A 19,604-nucleotide genomic window follows, 5' to 3' on the forward strand; every position below is an offset into this window, starting at 1 on the left:
AGCTCCATCATGATTGATTGTTAGACAAATAAGAAAAATAGAACATTGTTGAATTCTATGTTCCATGGGGACGTGTCCTCGGGTCTAGTACCCCCATACCCATACAAGGGGCGATACAGGGACACGGGAACATTTATTTCCTGTACCCACCACATCCCCTTTTCTCTGCACAATTCAGAAACATTTTTTTCCCTTACCAATTGGGTATTTCTAGATTCAAGACACCTACTTAAGGTTGTGGAACAAAAGAAAAACAATTACTTATCTGCCACCATAGTGAAAGTTATAAATTGTTTTTGGTTTGTTGTTGTTAAGAACCTTTGAATACATTTTGATTGTTACATTCCATTTAAATTTAGTGTTGTTCTACAGATGTGAACAATTTTCATCATTTTAAACATGGACAATATTCTATTAGAGATTACTAGCAATGTTAAATGAAACAATGTGAAAAATAGATTTAAACTATAATAACGTGTGTGTTGTATCAAATATTCAGCGATAGGAAGTGACATCCACAAAATCATAATTGAAGATAAATTTGGTCAGGATGTTGTAGTTGCAACTCAACTCCCCTATTGGGCACGCACGCAAAATGTGCAATCGTAAAAAAACATCTAAATTGTTTGGCATAATGCCTCAAACAATTATTTATCTGCCACCATAGTGAAATTTATAAATTGATTTTGGTTTGCTGTTGTTAAGAACCTTTGAATACATTTTGTTTGTTACATTCCATTTAAATTTAGCATTGTTCTACTGATCTGAACAGTTTTCATCATTTTAAACATGGACAATATTCTATTGGAGATTACTAGCAATGCTAAATGAAACAATGTGACAAATAGATTTGAACTATAATAATGTAAGTTGCATCAAATATCCAACGATAGGAAGTGACATCCACCAATATCCAGTGATAGGAAGCGACGTCCACCAAATGAAAATTTAAGATAAATTTTGTCAAGATGTTGTAGTTGCAACTCAACTCCCCTACTGGGCACGCATGCAAAATGTACAATCATAAAAAAGCATCTGAATTGTTTGGCAGAATGCCTCAACGAACTTTGCTTTCATGGAAGACCATAATTGCAAGATATTCACTAAATAGATTTGTTGAAAAGGTTTTGAACAATTTCAAGAAAATGCAATTTGCAAGTATAAAGTTGAATTCAACAATATTTGCCAGTATCCTTGCTGCCCATTCCAAAATACTACATGTGAAATCTCAATTCAAGTCTAATGCTATGCATTAAGATTCTACAATGTCTATGATGAATGCTTTATCATTGTTATGATATGCATATTTCAAATTTCTCTAAATTTTAAAAATCCCCCTTATTTGTTAACAATCATCCCATGTGGTCCCCCTGAAAAATGGCCCAAAAGTACCCCCATACCGGAAACATCCCCTGCCATCCTAGTCCTCAAAACTCGATGGAACATAGGTTAAATTCCTTTGTCTTCCCTCAAGTGGTAAAGTTCTTTTGAAATCCATTGATGCTTAAAGAAAGACGAACAATGTTTTCCATACAAAAAAATATTTTCTCTGTCTTCGATATCCTTAATCCAAATGTAGTAGATGTTCTTATTATTTGTGAGGTGAGGTTTGAGGTTCAAAGTCCCTAATGATGAGGAGATAAAGGGCTTATTTTTGCATGAAAAGGTGTCACATGTGAAGGTCATCACTATTAATGAGCAATGTGAGATGAGGAGAAAGGGTTGCGCTTCACCATGATTTATGATTGGACAAATAGGAAGAATAGATCATTCTTAAATTAATTTATCTTCTTCAAATGGTAATGTTTTCTTGGAATCCATTGAAGCTTCAAAAAAGAAAATTGTAAAGTTGTGGAGGAAGTCTTGGTCGAGATGCATGAAGAAATTGTTGTGCAAGAAATTACAAATAATACACCAAATTATGTTTCTACAAGTAAAGTTCTCATGCATAAGAAACCATCTTTATTTTGGACTCCTTGTCTACTCATTGACTTGACCTTATATTGGAGGATCTTGAGAAACTCGTATGGATCAAAGCATTTATATATCATACTAAGAACATTTGTAAATACATATACAACCATGCTTGGATCTTCAACTTAACGGGACAATACACAACCAAGGAGGACTTGTATAGTCCTTGAATAATACACTTTGTAAAGAACTTTATCACCTGGCAATTTTGGATTCAATCAAATGTTGTCAGGAGCGGTCTTCATCTTCATATGCTAAGACCAATGCAAGTGTTGGCATAGTAAGTTGATTTGCAATGAGTACAACTTCTAGCTTCCAACAAAAGAGATCATATATGTAAATTCATATTTTTGTTCATTTTACTAGTTTATCAATTAAAATAGTTGTTTCATTATAATATTTATGTCCCCTTCTTTAGTCCCTTATAATACTTATTTATCATTTATGGTAATGTTTGCTAATAATCGCAAATCACAACGCCTTAAGTTACCTTCCTTTGTGTTGTTAATGGGGAGAAGCCTACAATGAGCTGTGTGTATAAAAGCATGGATAGGGGCCAAGGAGGCCATTAGATTCATCTATGGTAGTTTTGACAAGAAATATCATCTCATATGGGATATCATTGCTAAATGATAGTACTATCAACTTCACAAGCCCTTATATGCTTAGCTTATATCTATAATCCAACATTCCAACTCCAATTAAATTTCATGGCCAAAAAGAAAGTTGTGTGGGCTCTAAACAATCATAGAGCGAAACCAAAATCATATTTGAGATTGAAATCTTTAGGCCTGTGCAAAAGACCATGTTCGCACGAGATATATGTAAGGCAACTTGGACAACATTATAGTTGAGTAAAAGTTCATTAAAAACGTGTTCAATTCAAAATTTTACATTAATGTTGAAACTTGAACTTGTACAATAAGATTGGATTCAATTTTTTTCTCATTTCAACTACATAGTGGCAAAGGTTTGGTACTAATGTGTCAAATCTTCAAAGAATTGGCATTTGTGTTTAAGGCCAACCATGTAGTTCATGATGCAAATGTAATCAAAGTATGTTTGAGCACATACACTCGAAGAGATGCAATAGATTGTTGGTGCAAAGGTTGAATGATCTTGTCTATGTTCATTACAACCTTCACCTCAAATATTGGGCTCTAAATGATTATCTCCCATCACATTAGAGAAGGTTAATGCACAATCAAATTGGACCACCGAGATTATAGATCCTATCTTCACTAAGAACAACTTTGCATGGCATACCACAAAAGCAAATGTCACAATTGCATTATCATTAAGGACCTATCTCTTAGGCACCCACGTAAGACTTGCCATTGAGCAACAAATGTTGAATCAAGTGATGCACACATCTCTCAACCATAGTAATATTTTTCATATTTTGTTTTCATGTCATTTATTTCATTATTCATGAGTTTTGTGTAACTAAAACACTTTACAATATTTACATTATCATTGAGGACCTATCTTAGGCACCCACTCAAGACTTGCCATTGAGCAACAAATGTTGGATCAAGTGATGCACACATCTCTCAACCATAGTAATATTTTTCATATTTTGTTTTCATGCCATTTATTTCATTATTCATGAGTTTTGTGTAACTAAAACACTCGACAATATTTATATATTTCAAATGTTGTTTCCTTCAATTCAAATATGCTTTTGTACTCACTCATTAAATCAATGTATACATGTGGAGTAGTTTCTATTTAATAATTTTATTGTCTTTAAAGTTGTTTTGGTGAAGTGAATAATTAAAAAAATTAAAAAAATCCTTCAAAAGATTTGTATTTCATGACTTTTTCAATTTGTCAGGTCTTACTCAAGTTTGAGTGTCAATGACTTTTTCAATTTGTCATGTCTTACTCAAGTTTGAGTGTCAAGTCCAAGTACAAGTAAAAATTAGCCTATTGAATGCAAGTCTCGTAGCTATGTATGAGATCATCTTTACAAAGAGCAACAAAAATGTTGCAGTTGATGCTCTCTCACACAAATATTTGTTTTCTCTTTCAACATTAGTACCCCATGGATTTAAGATATTAGTCAAGACACCTAATTCAAGCTATCATAATCAATTGAAACAAGAACCCCAATCTATGTCAAGGTTTCAATGGATGGGACAAGTATTGCACAATATGATGACCACCTTTATGCCCAACTAAATCCTCAACTACTCGTGGAACTTCATTCTTCTCTTGCTACAAGTCATTTAGGTTTTTTGAAGACATACGAGTGTCAAACAAGATTTCTTTTGGAATGTCCTCAAGTAGGACGTAAAAACTTTTGTGGCAAAATGTGATGTGTGCTGATGCAACAAAAGGGCAGATAATTAAATTCCCAAAATTCTTCTCCATGTTTCCAACATGGTTTGGGTATATATTTCTGTGGATTTCATTGTTGGACCTCTAAAGTTGAGTGGTAAACAAGTAATTTTGGTCTTTGTTGACTATTTGACTAATTATGCTCATTTGTGTGCATTGTCTCACCCTTACACGCCCATTTTTGTAGCTCAATATTTCGTGTACTCAACCTTCCAAGCTTCACAGCATTGTCAATGATCATGATCTAGCTTTCACCAACAACTTCTAGCAAGAATTAATAAAGGTGTTGGACACTAAATTGAAACCTAAGTTCAGCCCATCCTCAAATTGATAGTCAAACTAAGGTTGTCAACAAATGCATAAAGAGCAATAGGAGTTAGCTCAATATTTCATGTACTCAACCTTCCAAGCTTCACAACATTGTCAATGATCATGATCTAGCTTTCACCAACAACTTCTAGCAAGAATTAATAAAGGTGTTGGACACTAAATTGAAACCTAAGTTCAGCCCATCCTCAAATTGATAGTCAAACTAAGGTTGTCAGCAAATGCATAAAGAGCAATAGGAGTAATGGATCGAATGATTGCTTATCACTAAGCAGTGGTAAAATACCATTTCTCACAGTGCCTCCAAGATGACCCCATTGAGACCCCTTATGGTCAGCCCCCACCTTCTTTGGCTACTCAAACCCTAGGTTCTTCCAAGGTTGAAGCAATTGACAGCTCCCTTGTCGAATGGGAAAGAGAATAGATGATGCTTTCTCGAGTCAAACAAAAAAATTATCAAGCACAAAACCACATGAAACAACAAGTCGAATACCATAGGACATAGTGCACCTTTGCAATTGGTGATTGGGTGTTTTTATGTCCCCAACCTTGCACACAAGCATCCTTGCATAACAAAGTGTGTCATAAGTTGGGTAAAAAATGTTTTAGCCCTTGTCGACTGGTGCAATGCATTAGTGAGTTTGCATACAAACTTTCACTCCCAACCTCTTCAAAAATCCACCCATTTTTTCATGTCTATTACAACTCAAGAAAGTGATTGGGTATGCTACAAGAGTCCCAACAGAACTATCCATATCAGATGAAGTGGGATCAATCTTTTAAAGACATGCCAAGCAATTTCACACTCATTCGAGTGAAAGGGTTTTAGTCTATGTTCCATGGCATTTCGGGGATGGAAGGCGGACAACAAAATGTCAAGGGATGTGTTTCAAGGACAGCAGTCAGGAGGCCATTTTGGGGGGATGGTATATATAGAGAGAGACAGTGACAGAGACAGAGAGACAGAGAAAGTCAAGTTTCTACAAGTTTAACTAATATTGAGTAAAATGACATCAAAATTAAGGCAGTGACGGTAGTATAGCTGCAATAAATATATCATTACAGAGTGTAAGAGCAACAAAATTAATTACAAAAAATACTGTATGATAAATATTAATCTAGGTCCTAGGAACAAAAGGTGAACAATGTAGTGCTAAATTCAACTCCAAAGTTCAGTGCCCGGTGGTTGAGAACTTTATCAAGGTTATCCATGGGTTGTCAACACCCAAACCAACCTTCTTTGGAACAACAGGGACTTTGTTTTGTTTCTTTCGCAATATTTGATGCAGTTCAGCATCATAATATATAATTACGGAAACTATGTGCCACTGCCATATTAGAAGGGTAATTTGTATGACTTACTATATGCAAGAAATATACAAACCCAATGGTCTTTGGCAGGTGGACAGATGAGCAATGTAATAGATTAATTTGTTTGTTGATTATATTCAAGGTGTATCCTAAACAATTCCTAAAAGTGTAAAATAAGCTTTAAGTATTCTTATAAGTGCTTTGTAACTTGCAGGATAATGACATTATGTGTCAATCCTAATTTCAGATATCTAGAATCTCATGCACTGCAACAGATGGTAATTCCTAAAAGTGTAAAAAAGCTTTGAGTATTCTTATAAGTGCTTTGTAACTCTGTAAGGAAGACTCCATATTTTGACTATAACAAACACAAAGAGATCTTCCAGAGTTTAAAATTGGGAAGTAAGGCAAGCTCATGTAAGAACATCCTAAATTAAACGTCTTGCCTGTCTTCATTGTAGTGAATGTCATGGTAAATTTCTTTTACAAACATTATTAAAAGTATGACATAATGTTAGGTGTGCATGCTTTATAAGTCACCCATATGAAAAATCAGAATATTATCCCACGTGGATGGGACTGTGAATTGGATATTTGTAATTGGATCATATGCCCCAATGGGAGGTTGCCCCCTCAAAGTGACACTCTGAAGATAATATAAAGCATTATGTTGCTCTCTTTTCTATGTATGTATGTGTGCATTGTCTTTATTTCACTTGCAAGTTCCGTAAATATCAGTAGCTATCATAAACTCCAATCTTTCCATCTTGTTAAATTATAATTATCTCATTTGGCCATGCTGAGTGACCAAGTCTTTCATTCAGTAAGCATTCCAAATCTTTATTTAATGTTATAACTGGAGGTACGTTTCCAATCATTGTATCCAGGGTTGTGAGCAATTATGTCTTACAGTTTTCTCAAACTTCTGCAAGATTTCTATTTTTTTATGATTTTATTTCTTTTTATCTTCTCCCTTCACTTTTTTCTTCTACCACCTTTGCGACCAGACAACAATTAAGAATGATGTAAACTGAGATGAGAAAATAGAAATATAAAATTGAACAACCTCACTAGGAGGAAGGTAGTGACAGAGAGCAAAGAATGTTGATTTGAGAGAATCAGCTGATAACATGGAGAAGGAATCCACAAGAAGTCGCAAGAAAAAACAAACTCAACTCGGTTACCTACCTGGATAGCTAAAAAGAAAATGTATACGAGGATGCTTGAAAGCAATGCAGGGAAGAGGATCTTCTGTGGACATCCCAATTAATGTATAGGTTTCTGCTGGCTTCAAATATTCATATTGTTGCAGAGCTCAAAAATAATTTACAACTTCTAGCTTCCACTTCAGCTTCGTGGGTTAATTCATCATTCCACTTCAGCTCCCTGGGTTAATTCATCAAGGATCAGGTCCATATTTAGGAACCATGCCCTCGAGAAAATTTTAAAACATTTCAAGAATAACATGAAAACTCAAAAGGTGCAAAAACATAGCCCTGAATCTAGAACACGAGGGGGGCAAAAAAAGGCACATAGAAAACCTTTTTTTCTCCTCTTTGGTATATTAAGGAGGAGATGTCACTCCTTTTCACCCTATTTGTTAAACCCTTGCATTTAACTACTTTTTAGCATGAAGATGTATGATGAAACTATTTCAGAGATCGAATTTCATTGCCTGATTTACAAAAAAAAAAAATGTCTAACTGTACTTGGCTACAATTGTTCATATATTGATATTAGATTGCACTGCTAGCAGTTCTTACTATGATTGTACCACAGGGCGACTATAGATTAATCTCCCAACTTAAACTACAATAATTCCTCCAAAGTATTAAGTGAATAGTCCAAAATTTTGCGTAATATATATTGTTGTGAACAGTCTATGCTTTAACATTTAGATGGCCTTCCCCATTCAAGGGATTATAGGTAATAATATAAGAGATACAAATCAAAAGCATACTTTGGGAGATCCCACTGAAAAGAAGTGAAATCCTTCCCAAGGGGTTTATCAAACTTCAACTTCAATGGTGCGACGAAGGAGAACCTGAGCATTTCTGAAAGGGGGCTTTGTGATTAGGGACCCTTCAGGGCAAATGATATATGGTGGATAACATTTTTTTAGTGTTCCTTTAAATAATGAAGCTGAATGGTAAGCTTTAATTACTGAATTTATCAAACTTCAACTTCAATGGTGCAACGAAGGAGAACCTGAGCATTTCTGAAAGGGAGCTTTGTGATTAGGGACCCTTCAGGGTAAATGATATATGGTGGATAACATTTTTTCAGTGTTCCTTTAAATAATGAAGCTGAATGGTAAGCTTTAATTACTGAATTTATCAAACTTCAACTTCAATGGTACAACGAAGGAGAACCTGAGCATTTCTGAAAGGGAGCTTTGTGATTAGGGACCCTTCAGGGCAAATGATATATGATGGATAACATTTTTTCAGTGTTCCTTTAAATAATGAAGCTGAATGGTAAGCTTTAATTACTGGACTGGTAGTTGCAGTTTCTCAAAATCAGTTCAATTTGATAGTAAGAAGGCAACTCTATGGCTGTAATTAATTCACTTTAACTGTTATGTAGTGGAGGTGCACAGTTTAATGGTGAATTTTGAATCAATAAGTTTTAAACAGCAAGGGGTGAGGTGTAATGGCCTGAGCATGTTAACAAAAAATATTAAAGAGCCAACATACAAAAATACAAAAATAATAAAAAACTAAAACACAACCAACATACATTTAAAAAAAAAAAAAAATCATAAAATAGCTATTGAGTAAATAAAATTAAATAAAACAACTCATGAGTAAATAAACTTATTGTAAAATAATTCTTATGTAAATAAAATAACTTTTCTTTTGATATAGACATCCCATAAAAGTAAAATATAAAAAGGCAATAACTGATAATCAGAAAATTTCGATAAATATTGAAAATGATATTCACATAGAAAAATATAATAGCTCATTAACAATTAAAGTAACTTTTATTTTTCATTTATGCTTTTAAAACCTGAGAATATTTTTTATGATTTATTGTATTATTATTGAAAATAACCCTTACAAAAAAAAAAAACAATGTCAAAAAAATTCTTAATAAAGAATAATGTAAATAAAATAAAAATAATTCATAGATAGTTCTGCAGTAAAACTAGCATGCATGTCTTCAGAAAAACCTATGTAAAAGACACCAAGAGATATCATTTTTGAGATACCTATACTCCACTTTTATAATAGGTCCAGTAAAAAATAGGTGCCTCAAGAATGATATCTCTCAGCATTTTCCAAATAGCTTTTTTTAAAGATAGATATGATGGTAATAGAAGTCTCAATATGGTTGCATATTTTTTGGCCAACGAAGATATCAAACAAGATCCACAAACAGTGATTTACAACACGGCAAATACATGGGATAATCTGGATTCTTTGCTCTCTTTTCATCCTCCTTAGATATTTCTTCCCATGGGGTAAGGCCCTTCACAAGGTTCGAATTTGAGTTTGAATTCAACAATATAACTCAGATGAAGTTCAGCCAGGGTAAAAAATTTGGAAAAAAAATAGACAATAAACTCAAGGTAAATAAATTTAATTTTAAAAAAAATATAAGTAATATATCCAATAGATTATCAAATTAGTTTAACTATTATGTTTGAAAGAGGAAGGATCTTAAATTTAAATATATTATAATTAAATATTATTTTTTTAATAAAGATTTAATATAAATAAATAATATTTGAACTTTTCATTGACATCCAAGTCAATATTTAATTTAAAAATACAAATTTTAAAAACTTTTTTTTAATTTCGATAGAGTTTTATTAAAAAAAACTAAAGAAAAAGCATTTTTAAATTTTCATACAATATCAAGTTGAAAACCAAAAAAAGACCTTAAAATAATCAAAAACAATGAAAATATGTTCAACCAGGAACGTGGCCTAACTGGAGACGCATCAGACTTGTTGGGTCACATCACTAGGGAAAGTTTGTTCGCTTCACTTGTTGGGCCGCATCACTGGTAAAACCACAACCTCTGTTCATGCCCGCGTGTCACGTATATGGATGAAACAGTCACCCTAGCCAAAAGCTGTGCATTCATTTGTAAGAAAACCCTAGATAAAGCGCCTAACAAAAATAAAATTTAAGAAAAAACACCACGTTTTCTGAATGTGAATTTGTCACGAATTTCAACGAATTTTCTTTTATCACCGAATATTCAACAAATTTCGAACTTCATGTAGCTCATTGATATGACTTTGCCTGATATGGTTAGATTTGTCCATAGCTACATTGTTAAGCAAATTCTTTATTTATTGGGCAAGGTACAGCACATTGATGAAGAAGTATCCATACAGTGTGGTGTTTAGACAGGGCAACTTGCTATTCTCTGGCTAGGCATGGCAGAAGAGCAAACATAGGAGTGTGAGGGTGTGCAGCTTCAGCATGGGCAGGTTTCAGACCATTACCTATAGTGCATTTTTTTCACATGCAAAGAGACAGGCTTGTAAAAGGTATATTGTGTTGATTTTATGGTAGTGATCAGACTGAAAATAAATAGCAAAGACAAGAATTACAACACATAACAGCATAACACACAAGAACACAGCAGTACCCTGGGAAAACCTTCCTCTTCGAGGTGAAAAACCCAGCAAGAAATCTCTGATTATATTATAGATTAATCACAGTCAGCAGATAATTATGGCAGGCGCTTAGGACAACTTATTTTGCACAGTATGATAACAGATCTGTCCTTAGCAGGTTCAGCAGTCTAAAACACAAGATCGCCAGCTCAATATGGAGTTCACTCAGCAAAAAGAAGAGATTCGCTTCTCCTGAATGAGATTTGCACAGCATACGAATGGATTCGCCTCTCCTTAATCAGGTTCCTTGATGTATTGCAGAGATAGTTCACCGAAAGGATGATGTGAACAATGATAAGTACTTTGTACTTATAGGCGACTAAACCTTTAATTCTTCAAGTCAGCTAGCATATATTAAATTACAAACAAATGTATTAGAGGTGGCGCCAAACTGAATTAGGTCCACATGTTATACATTAATATAGGTCATGCCCTATATGCAGGACACATTTGGGTTGGCCCTTATAACACGTTACATTTGTAAATAACCCAAGTTGCACAAGTAGGGCCTGAACCAAATCATATTACAAGTTACATTAATTTGTCCAAATGGAGCCACACGTTACATGAAGTCCTTTAAATATTACAATTATAGGGCTGACCTATAATTTACTTTACAAGGGCTGACCTATAATTTACTTTACCCGCTCAATTAGAGCCCAATACAAAGGCAAATTGCTAAGGTCGAAGACCCATTAGCAATTCGGTTGACTAGGTCGGCCCACCCAAGGGATCCGACCTAGCTATACATCAACATATTGGGACATCAAATGTTGTTTGGAGGGAACTGCTCAATGATGGTGGCAGTGATTCATAGCAACTTCATAACAAATTTGGCATATTTTCTTCCTGATGCTGCATTTGTCTATGGATTTGATTACAGGTTCTATTTGCTAGCAATACATTGGAAAATGCTGACATGGAGTTAGGGCTCGAGGACAAGCCTATGGTTTGAGGAATTAAAGGCAAAGGTTCTGCCTACATGCCTGTACCAGGAGCAGATCAAACAAATGAAGTTGTTGAGTTATGGAACGAAATTTGTGTCTTGCAAGCTTATTATGGAGATGTTGGGAAAGTACTAGCCAGATTACATGACCATAATCATCATGGGCTGCTGGAGATTTGAAGTGACTTCACTAATCCAGTTTTATGTGGTCCCTCTGTTCACAAATTACCGCCAGTGGGAGCATGTTATTGTGTTGAATTCTTTCACTGGCAAGTCACCATAGAGGTCATCATATGCATGCAGATGATCAATAGGTGGACGAGGTAGTTGATAGCATGCAAACTTCTCCTACCCCAAGGGAATGTTGCGGGATGGTTTAATATTGCTCATTGATGCTAAATTTTGTTAGTTGCTGCATATTCCTCACTTCCAGAAAAATCTTTTTTAATTCTGGTCTTCGATGATTGTACATAAGCTTTTATGTTCAGTTTTTTTAATCAAAGTTATACATGTTATGACAGTATAATCTTTGTAAGAACCATATTTTAAAGGGTGGGGACCCCCCTACTGGACCCCCTGTATTATATCTGAAATAAAAATACATTAGACATAAGTAAGAATTCCTTTACATGGCTCAAGTGTTTGAACATGCATTTCAAGATTGTCTGTCAAATAAATTAAGAGGGATTGTCTTGATAAGGTAAGTTACAAATCAGTCCATCTTTAGCCACAGCCACACATAACAACGTTTCAAGATTGCTCATAAATCTAATTATTTTCTGTCCATTCAATGTCATTGGTAAATAAGCCAAAAGTTTCCACCAGGTTGTAATCTAGCCATAAATTGGATGGCTTATAGTACCACAGAACAAGGTCCAAATCCAGCAGGAGCATGCCTCCTCTAATAATGCTCTTGGTATGTGTAGTTTGTAAAATGGAATAAAGTACACACTCGGTGCTCAAATGAGCATATACAAGGTTATGAACAAATAACCCTTATGAATTTTGTAACATTCAACAGATTGTAAATGATGTTGGTATAATGTCAAAATTAATGTTTATGGTGCAGCATTAATAATATGACAATTTTGCATTTGCAATTAACTGAAAAAGAATGGATCATAACAAGAAATGAATAAGTTTCTTTAAATCTTGTCCAAGAAAATGCTTCTGTCAAGTAAATATGAATTTCAGACGTATAACAGGAAAACATTTAATGTCAGAGAAAATGATTCATATTTTCTATCCATCTTGTATACTTGGCCCAAGCACAATTTTGAAGAGCCAAAGTCAAATAATAAGCATAGAAGATCTTCAATGTCTCACTTTTTTAAAACATCCAGAATGTGAAAAGAGCATATTTAGAAGTATTTAAGATCAGTGTTCCACGAGCGTTGGGGACGGGGGACGGGTTTCCTGGACGGGGGGACCAAGGGCCTAAGTTTGGGGACGGCGGGGGGACGGCGGGGGGGTGGTGCTGATATAGTTATACATATACATATAGTACTTGAAAAACTAGTTTTGAAAAGATGTACGACAGTATTGCAGTATAAGAATTACATTTCAAATGAAACTATAGGAAATTTGAAATACTAAATTAGTAAATCTAAATACCAAGATTTCTTCAATGCTAATTGTGTTGTTATATGGAGCCTAATCAGACTCGAAGGTTAAATTTTCCCTACTTCTATCGACGTGGTTTCCCCCTATATTTTTCAACGGGGGTTTGGGGGCAACGCCCCCAAGTTGGGGTCAAGGGGCATCGCCAAAAATACTTTTATTATTTTCTAAAGGCGTCAAGTGTTATTTATTAGAATATTTAATTATATTTTAGTCACCTATATTTAGTTCCTTGTTTAATGGTCATTTAGCTTTTTAGTTAATTAGCTTTTAAGCTTTATTTAGCATTTAGCTTTTTAAGCTTAATTTAGCTTTTAGCTCTTTAATCTTTTACTTTAACGTTATGTTCTAATTATAGAACATCATCTTGTAACCTTTATATATACATGTGTATATCGTTCAATGTAATCATCCGATTATTGAATCATTCATTCAATTTATTTTTCATGGTATCAGAGCGGGTCAATGGGATTCTTTAAAGTTTGGCGAATTTTTTAATAAACATTCATGGCCTTCTTTTTGGAATATTTTCCAGATTTTTTTTAATTGTTTTTTTATAAAAAACAATTTTGCTTTTTAGAAGGCTTTTTGAGAGTTTCTGGTTCATGGGCGAATTTCTTTGTGCTGGGCAGCAGTTCATGTATTTTTTTTTAGCGTTCTGGAGATTTTCGGGCCTGCAACCTGGAGTTTTTTTTTGCAGATTGAAATTTTTCCTAGGGTTTCTGCAATTTTCGACTAGGGTTTTGACCCTTCAGTTCAAGTCGAAATTTTATTTTGCTTGCAGATTCTTGATGGGTTTTTCAAGACCTCAACTGGGTTGTCGTCAGATTTTTCTAGGTGCATCGTTTTCCGTGCCTTGATTTTTGAGCCGTCGAATCTGTATTTTGTTTTCAGATTCTTGGTGGATTTTTTGAGAGCTTTTTTGGGTTGGTCTCAGATTTTTCTGGGTGCCTCATTTTCCGGGCCTCAAATTTTGTGCCAACAAATTTGCCTTGGAATTTAAAAGCAGTTCACAATTTCTGCTATTTCTATGGACGTTGGGATTTTTGCTGTTTTTTGGGCACCATTTATGCTGTTTTAAGTGTGAGAAAATTTTAATTTCTGGGTTTCTTCCAAACCTTGGAATTTGTGCCAGAATTCTCCTCCAGGGTTTCAAATTTTTTGTGCAGCTGCTTCTATTTTGATTTTTTAATCAGATTCTTTTGTCTCATGTTTTCACTAGGTTGACCTTGTTCAACCTCCATTTTTGTGATGGCATCTTTGACTAACATCATGTTGGAACACAGACAAAAGTTCAACAACTGTCACAACACCTGGAAACAGTGCATGTTCACGATATCTGAATATCGTTACCTTTATCAAATTGATTTAGGCCAGACCTCGTCTTACAGGTGTCAGGGTTTTTACGATTTTTCCCTGAAAAATTGTCTATCGGTTTTCTGATTTTTTCCACAAAAAATCATGGGAGGGTTTTCACGATTTTTTCCTCAAAAATTGTTCGCAGGGTTTATAATTTTCCCTTTAAAATTATCTCATCTGTAATCCGCGATATTCGCGTAAGATTTTAGTTATCTGGGTTTTTACCCTTTTTTTCCACCAAAACAATGATTTGTAACCTCACATTTCTTGGTTTTTCGATTTTCTCCTCAAAATCGTAATTTCTCTTTTCAAGGGATCCCATTTCAGGGTTTGACAATTTTTTCCTCAAAAATTGTGCTTTGTTGCAGTCAATTTTGGTCGCACCTGGCAGGGCGAACATCTGCAACCGTGGTATCTTGCAGTCAGTTTTGGAGTTAGTACTCTTCTGCAAAAGGGTTTGCTGATTTTTTCCTCAAAATCATTGTTTCAGGCTTCAGTAATTCGTGTGTGCCAGATCTCTAATTCGCGTGTGAAGGCTACATTAGCTTGGATGGCTTTTGGTATTCTTGGTCATTAACACTTTTCAGATCCAGGGAGGGTCTCCACCGCAACAGAGTGTTCTTTTCATTTGTGATCAAAAGACCTGCAGTGTCTTCTGTAGGGTAGTTAGTAGATAGAATGACCATTAAGGGAGGGCATTAGAATATTTAATTATATTTTAGTCACCTATATTTAGTTCCTTGTTTAATGGTCATTTAGCTTTTTAGTTAATTAGCTTTTAAGCTTTATTTAGCATTTAGCTTTTTAAGCTTAATTTAGCTTTTAGCTCTTTAATCTTTTCCTTTAACGTTATGTTCTAATTATAGAACATCGTCTTGTAACCTCTATATATACGTGTGTATATCGTTCAATGTAATCATCCGATTATTTAATCATTCATTCAATTTATTTTTCATTATTTTTCTATCGGCCCACGTCCAATTAGGGTTATCCCTTAACCCCCAAAAAAGTCACTTTTTTAAAATTTTAATTTTAAACATTGCATATACGTGGGGGCGACGGGAGACATCCAAGCGTCTCCCTGTCCCTCGAGAGACATTTGCACGTCTCTTGAGGGACGGGGAGACGCCCAGATGTCTCCCTAGGAGATGCGGAGACGTCTCTGGCGGCGATTGGGTGGCGGTGGCGGGACAGTGGGGGACGTCGCGTCCCCATCCCCCCATCCCGGAGACGTCCCCCTCAAGGAGACGTGGCCAAAAAGGGGGGGGACGCGTCCCCGTGGAACATTGTTTAAGATCATAACTTTGATATTTCTAAGATTAATCACCTTATAAAAGACAGCAATACCATCTAAATTTCATTGCAATCCTTTCGAAGATTAAGTTAGGAAGTAAGCATTGTCAACAAAAACAAACACAACAATCAAGACATTATATAAAGTTAAAACCATCCTCCACATGAGTATTTCCCTAGAAAGCCCTCCTGCTTTTATCAATATAGATCCCAAGGAGATTCTATAAAAGAGGCCACCCTTGGTTGACTCACAGTTACTCCTAACAAAGTGACAGATTTTATGGGCAGTTTCAAGCCAATTTATTGTTCTTATCTCATAAAGCCCCTTGATAGCAGTAATTACTGCTAACAATGAACAACAATAGCACATAGGGTATGAGACAAAAAAAGCCCTTGGGCACACAAAGCTAAATTCCACAAAGCAAAAAAGAACTTTACAACATTGTTAGTGAATGTCTTGACAGATAGCAAATAAAATGAAAATGTAATAATCTGGAATTCTCTCCTAAAAGCTTGCATGTCACCTTGCTTTAATATATTACCATGCTCCAAGAACTTGAAGAGCCACATGCTCAAAAGATTGGTATAGAATTTGGAAAGCATGTTGCTAATCATGGTAGTAATGTAATTCATTGTTCACGACAGAACCAGCACCTTGCATATGAAAGGATGATAACATGTTGCAACAAATAAGCAGTAAATTCTGAGGAAACAATCACGTTTAACAGGCTAGCAATAGGAAGAGCAAGTGAATCCATATAGCATTTAAGTAAATTGACCCAAAGCCTCCTATAATCTCTCGTGCTTTGCTAGTATAATCAGGATATAATTATAGGTCTCTTAAAGACACTGGCATAGAAGATCCAATCTTTTGGTAATTAATTTTCATGGATGGTCTTTCCTTGAGAAGGGAGTGCCCAAAAAGTCGTGAAATGTGGGAGGTATAAAGATGTTCACATCACTTAATCAATACAAATGCACATTTATTGAATCATAGGAAGAGGTGATAGATATTGTGCAAAAAGTAAATGGAAGAATGGTCACAAGGTATAAAGCAAGAAAGTCCACTATGAAGGGATTTTATAACCATCATCGTCGCACCAATTCATAGGCTAAAAAGATTGGGGATGAGTAGATTCGAAGTACTAGATGTGAGGAACAGAACCAAGGGAGCATCCCAATGGATAAACAATAAGAAATCACCTTTTTTGTGACAATAGAAAAAAGAGTAACAGCTAGGCAGCATATATGCTATCATTCCCAGTGCTAAAGTGAATCGCAGTGTGTTCACTGTTGAACGACCCTAAATGACAAAGTGGGTAGGACCGTAGGACATTGCAGAGACAGTAAGTCAATGCCAAAATGGCAGGTGGGTAAGAGGTGGCTAATGGAGATGTGAAAGACCCACATGTGAGCATGCAGAGAGACATCAGAAAGGATATAATCAGTGAAACATGCATCCTTATCATGATTGAAGATTGCAGGCCTTCCCAACAACAAACACAATGTTTATCACACAGACCACGTAACATAACTAATATTTTCAAGAACTATTTCATCCTTCTTTCCGCAGTAAATAACTTACAAAAACAAGTAATACTTAATAGAGGGCAGTTTTGAATATCTATCATATCAGCCCCTCAAGCAAACAACACAGATCTATCTACATCCAAGAATCATTTTAATCATATCATTCACCTTCAAAAGTGTGTGATTTATCCTTGTTAACCAAAATTTGTCTAGAAACTTTTGTAATCAAGAGAATTGTCTGAGACTCGTACAGCTAAGTTGGAAAGAAAATAGCTTCATAACGAAGTAATAAAGCATTCCTGCATGCCAGGTATAGCCATGCGAAGTTTCAAATTTTGGGTCCTTTGTGGTCCATGGGAAATTACAAGGTATGCATACCTTGCATTCCTGCATCTTGAGGACAGAGAACAGCAAGCTTGAAATTTCTACCTGTACTAAAATTGCAAGCATTGATGCCTTGCACAAACCTTGAATTCCTGCATCCCGGAGGCAAGGGAAAAAATACCAAAAAACGTCTACCACCTCATACCCAAATTGCAAGCAATGCCCCAGAGATATCTTGGCATAAATTCAGTCATTGGAGGGATGCTTTACTGGTAGACTGTCAAATACCATTTAGCATATTATTGTCTCGATTAGCAGAATAAAAATATGTTATATAGTTTCTAAAGCTTATCTCCTGGAAGCTGTAACTACAATCACATCATGCAAGTACTGGAATTTCCCAAAAATAAAAGCCTCTTTTGCAGATTAAAGGGGGAAAATAGCACTATTACAGCTGTTCTGGCTCATAAGTAGAATAAGCATACCTTTGAAAGCAATTATCAATATGCCTTAGTTAGGTTATTTTACAAGGTTAATCAAATGACATGCTGATAGTTGTTGCAGGTTGCAGAAAGCAAACCAAAACTCATTGCTTTTATTCTCGGCACGAATCCATTTCCAACAAAACACATCATAATTCCTCTATGCACTCCTTAGTGATTAGCAGATCTATCCCCAGTTCCATTACCGTGACCTTAACATTACGCGTAGTCAGCGGGAACCACAGGAAACAGCAACTGTAAGCCAATTTGAAATAGGCTAACTACAAGTGTACATGAATATACAGGAGCGCCTAGAGGTTTTATTGCACTTAACTTATAACAGGGCCCCTGTCCGTGAGCCCGAGTTTCCTCCAAAGCATACATATACAATCTACACAAACCAAAACCAATTCTTTCCTTCTGAAGCTTCAACGGACGCTTAGATACGTTAATTTTCAGGGCGAATTCTACATCAACTACGGATTCCATCTCACGTACGGCAATTTTCAACGATGGTAATTTAGTCTAAATGTATCAAAACAAATTTCTTTCTGAAACCCTAGCACAACAAACACCAAATTCGGCAAAGGAAGGTCCAAAAATACATAAAAGGCTGCGGCAACTCACCGCTGTCCCCGATCAGCAATAGTTTTATGAGATAATCATAATCCGCACGCGTTCTGGCGGGTCCTGTGGCCATCCCTTCCAGAGCTCTTGTATCCCCCGCTCACCTGAACCCTTGCAATACAACACAACCCGATACCCTTCGCTTCAGCGCCCGATCACTTATTAGATTGAAGCTCCAGACAGCACTCCTACTGGTGCTTGGTGGATTCGAGGGCGGCAGCTGAAGAAGGGAAAAAAATAGCAAAATGGATCGGTAGAGCCTAGAGCTTAGTGGGCTACGAACCCGTGACCTTTATAGAGGGAATTCTCCCGAAGAACATGTCTTCCGATTATTGCAAAATGCGAATTCGATGGAGGCACCCAAAGGGACAGCACCTGTAGACCTTTTCCTTAACTTGACCGCGGTTATCTTTAACCCCTGGTTTGAGCCAATGTCGGAGAATCCTTCGTCGCTTTTTCACTCTGTTTCCATTGACCGTTGGTATTTAACACGGATTTTAGATAGTTACTTGTTGACCTTCTTTTTAACCTCCCGTTTGATAAAGAAAAGGGAATATCCGTTGCTGCCACTTTGCCTTACAAGAAAGAAATTAATTAATTATATTAATGCACTCCGCGTACGGCCCAGTCTGAACCCTTGACTTACTCAAACACAACGGTGCACTCCTATCCTTTTGATTTTTTGGCCATTTTTCAAGGATTAGAAACATCACCTATACAATGTCATTTTCATATTATTTGTTTCTTTAGGTAATGATTATGCATAGTTTCTTTGTAAATTATTCAATTTCATTAATATTTAATTAATTTTTATGTTTAACAAGTCTCGAGT

At 35.6% G+C, this 19,604-nt stretch overlaps 1 protein-coding gene across 1 annotated transcript in view; it reads right to left on the reverse strand.

Moving 5' to 3' along the window:
- The window catches only part of LOC131071429 (ras-related protein RABE1c), a 31,623-nt gene extending 12,499 nt beyond the window's left edge, over positions 1–19,124 (reverse strand). Inside the window, exon 1 of the mRNA XM_058007252.2 lies at positions 18,773–19,124. Within this exon, the coding sequence (XP_057863235.1) occupies positions 18,773–18,845 (73 nt within the window). The 5' untranslated portion in view covers positions 18,846–19,124. The remainder of the gene's footprint in view (positions 1–18,772) is intronic.
- Positions 19,125–19,604: the final 480 nt, after the last annotated feature.

This window comes from Cryptomeria japonica, chromosome 6, assembly GCF_030272615.1.
Source record: "Cryptomeria japonica chromosome 6, Sugi_1.0, whole genome shotgun sequence".
Lineage (NCBI taxonomy): Eukaryota > Viridiplantae > Streptophyta > Pinopsida > Cupressales > Cupressaceae > Cryptomeria > Cryptomeria japonica.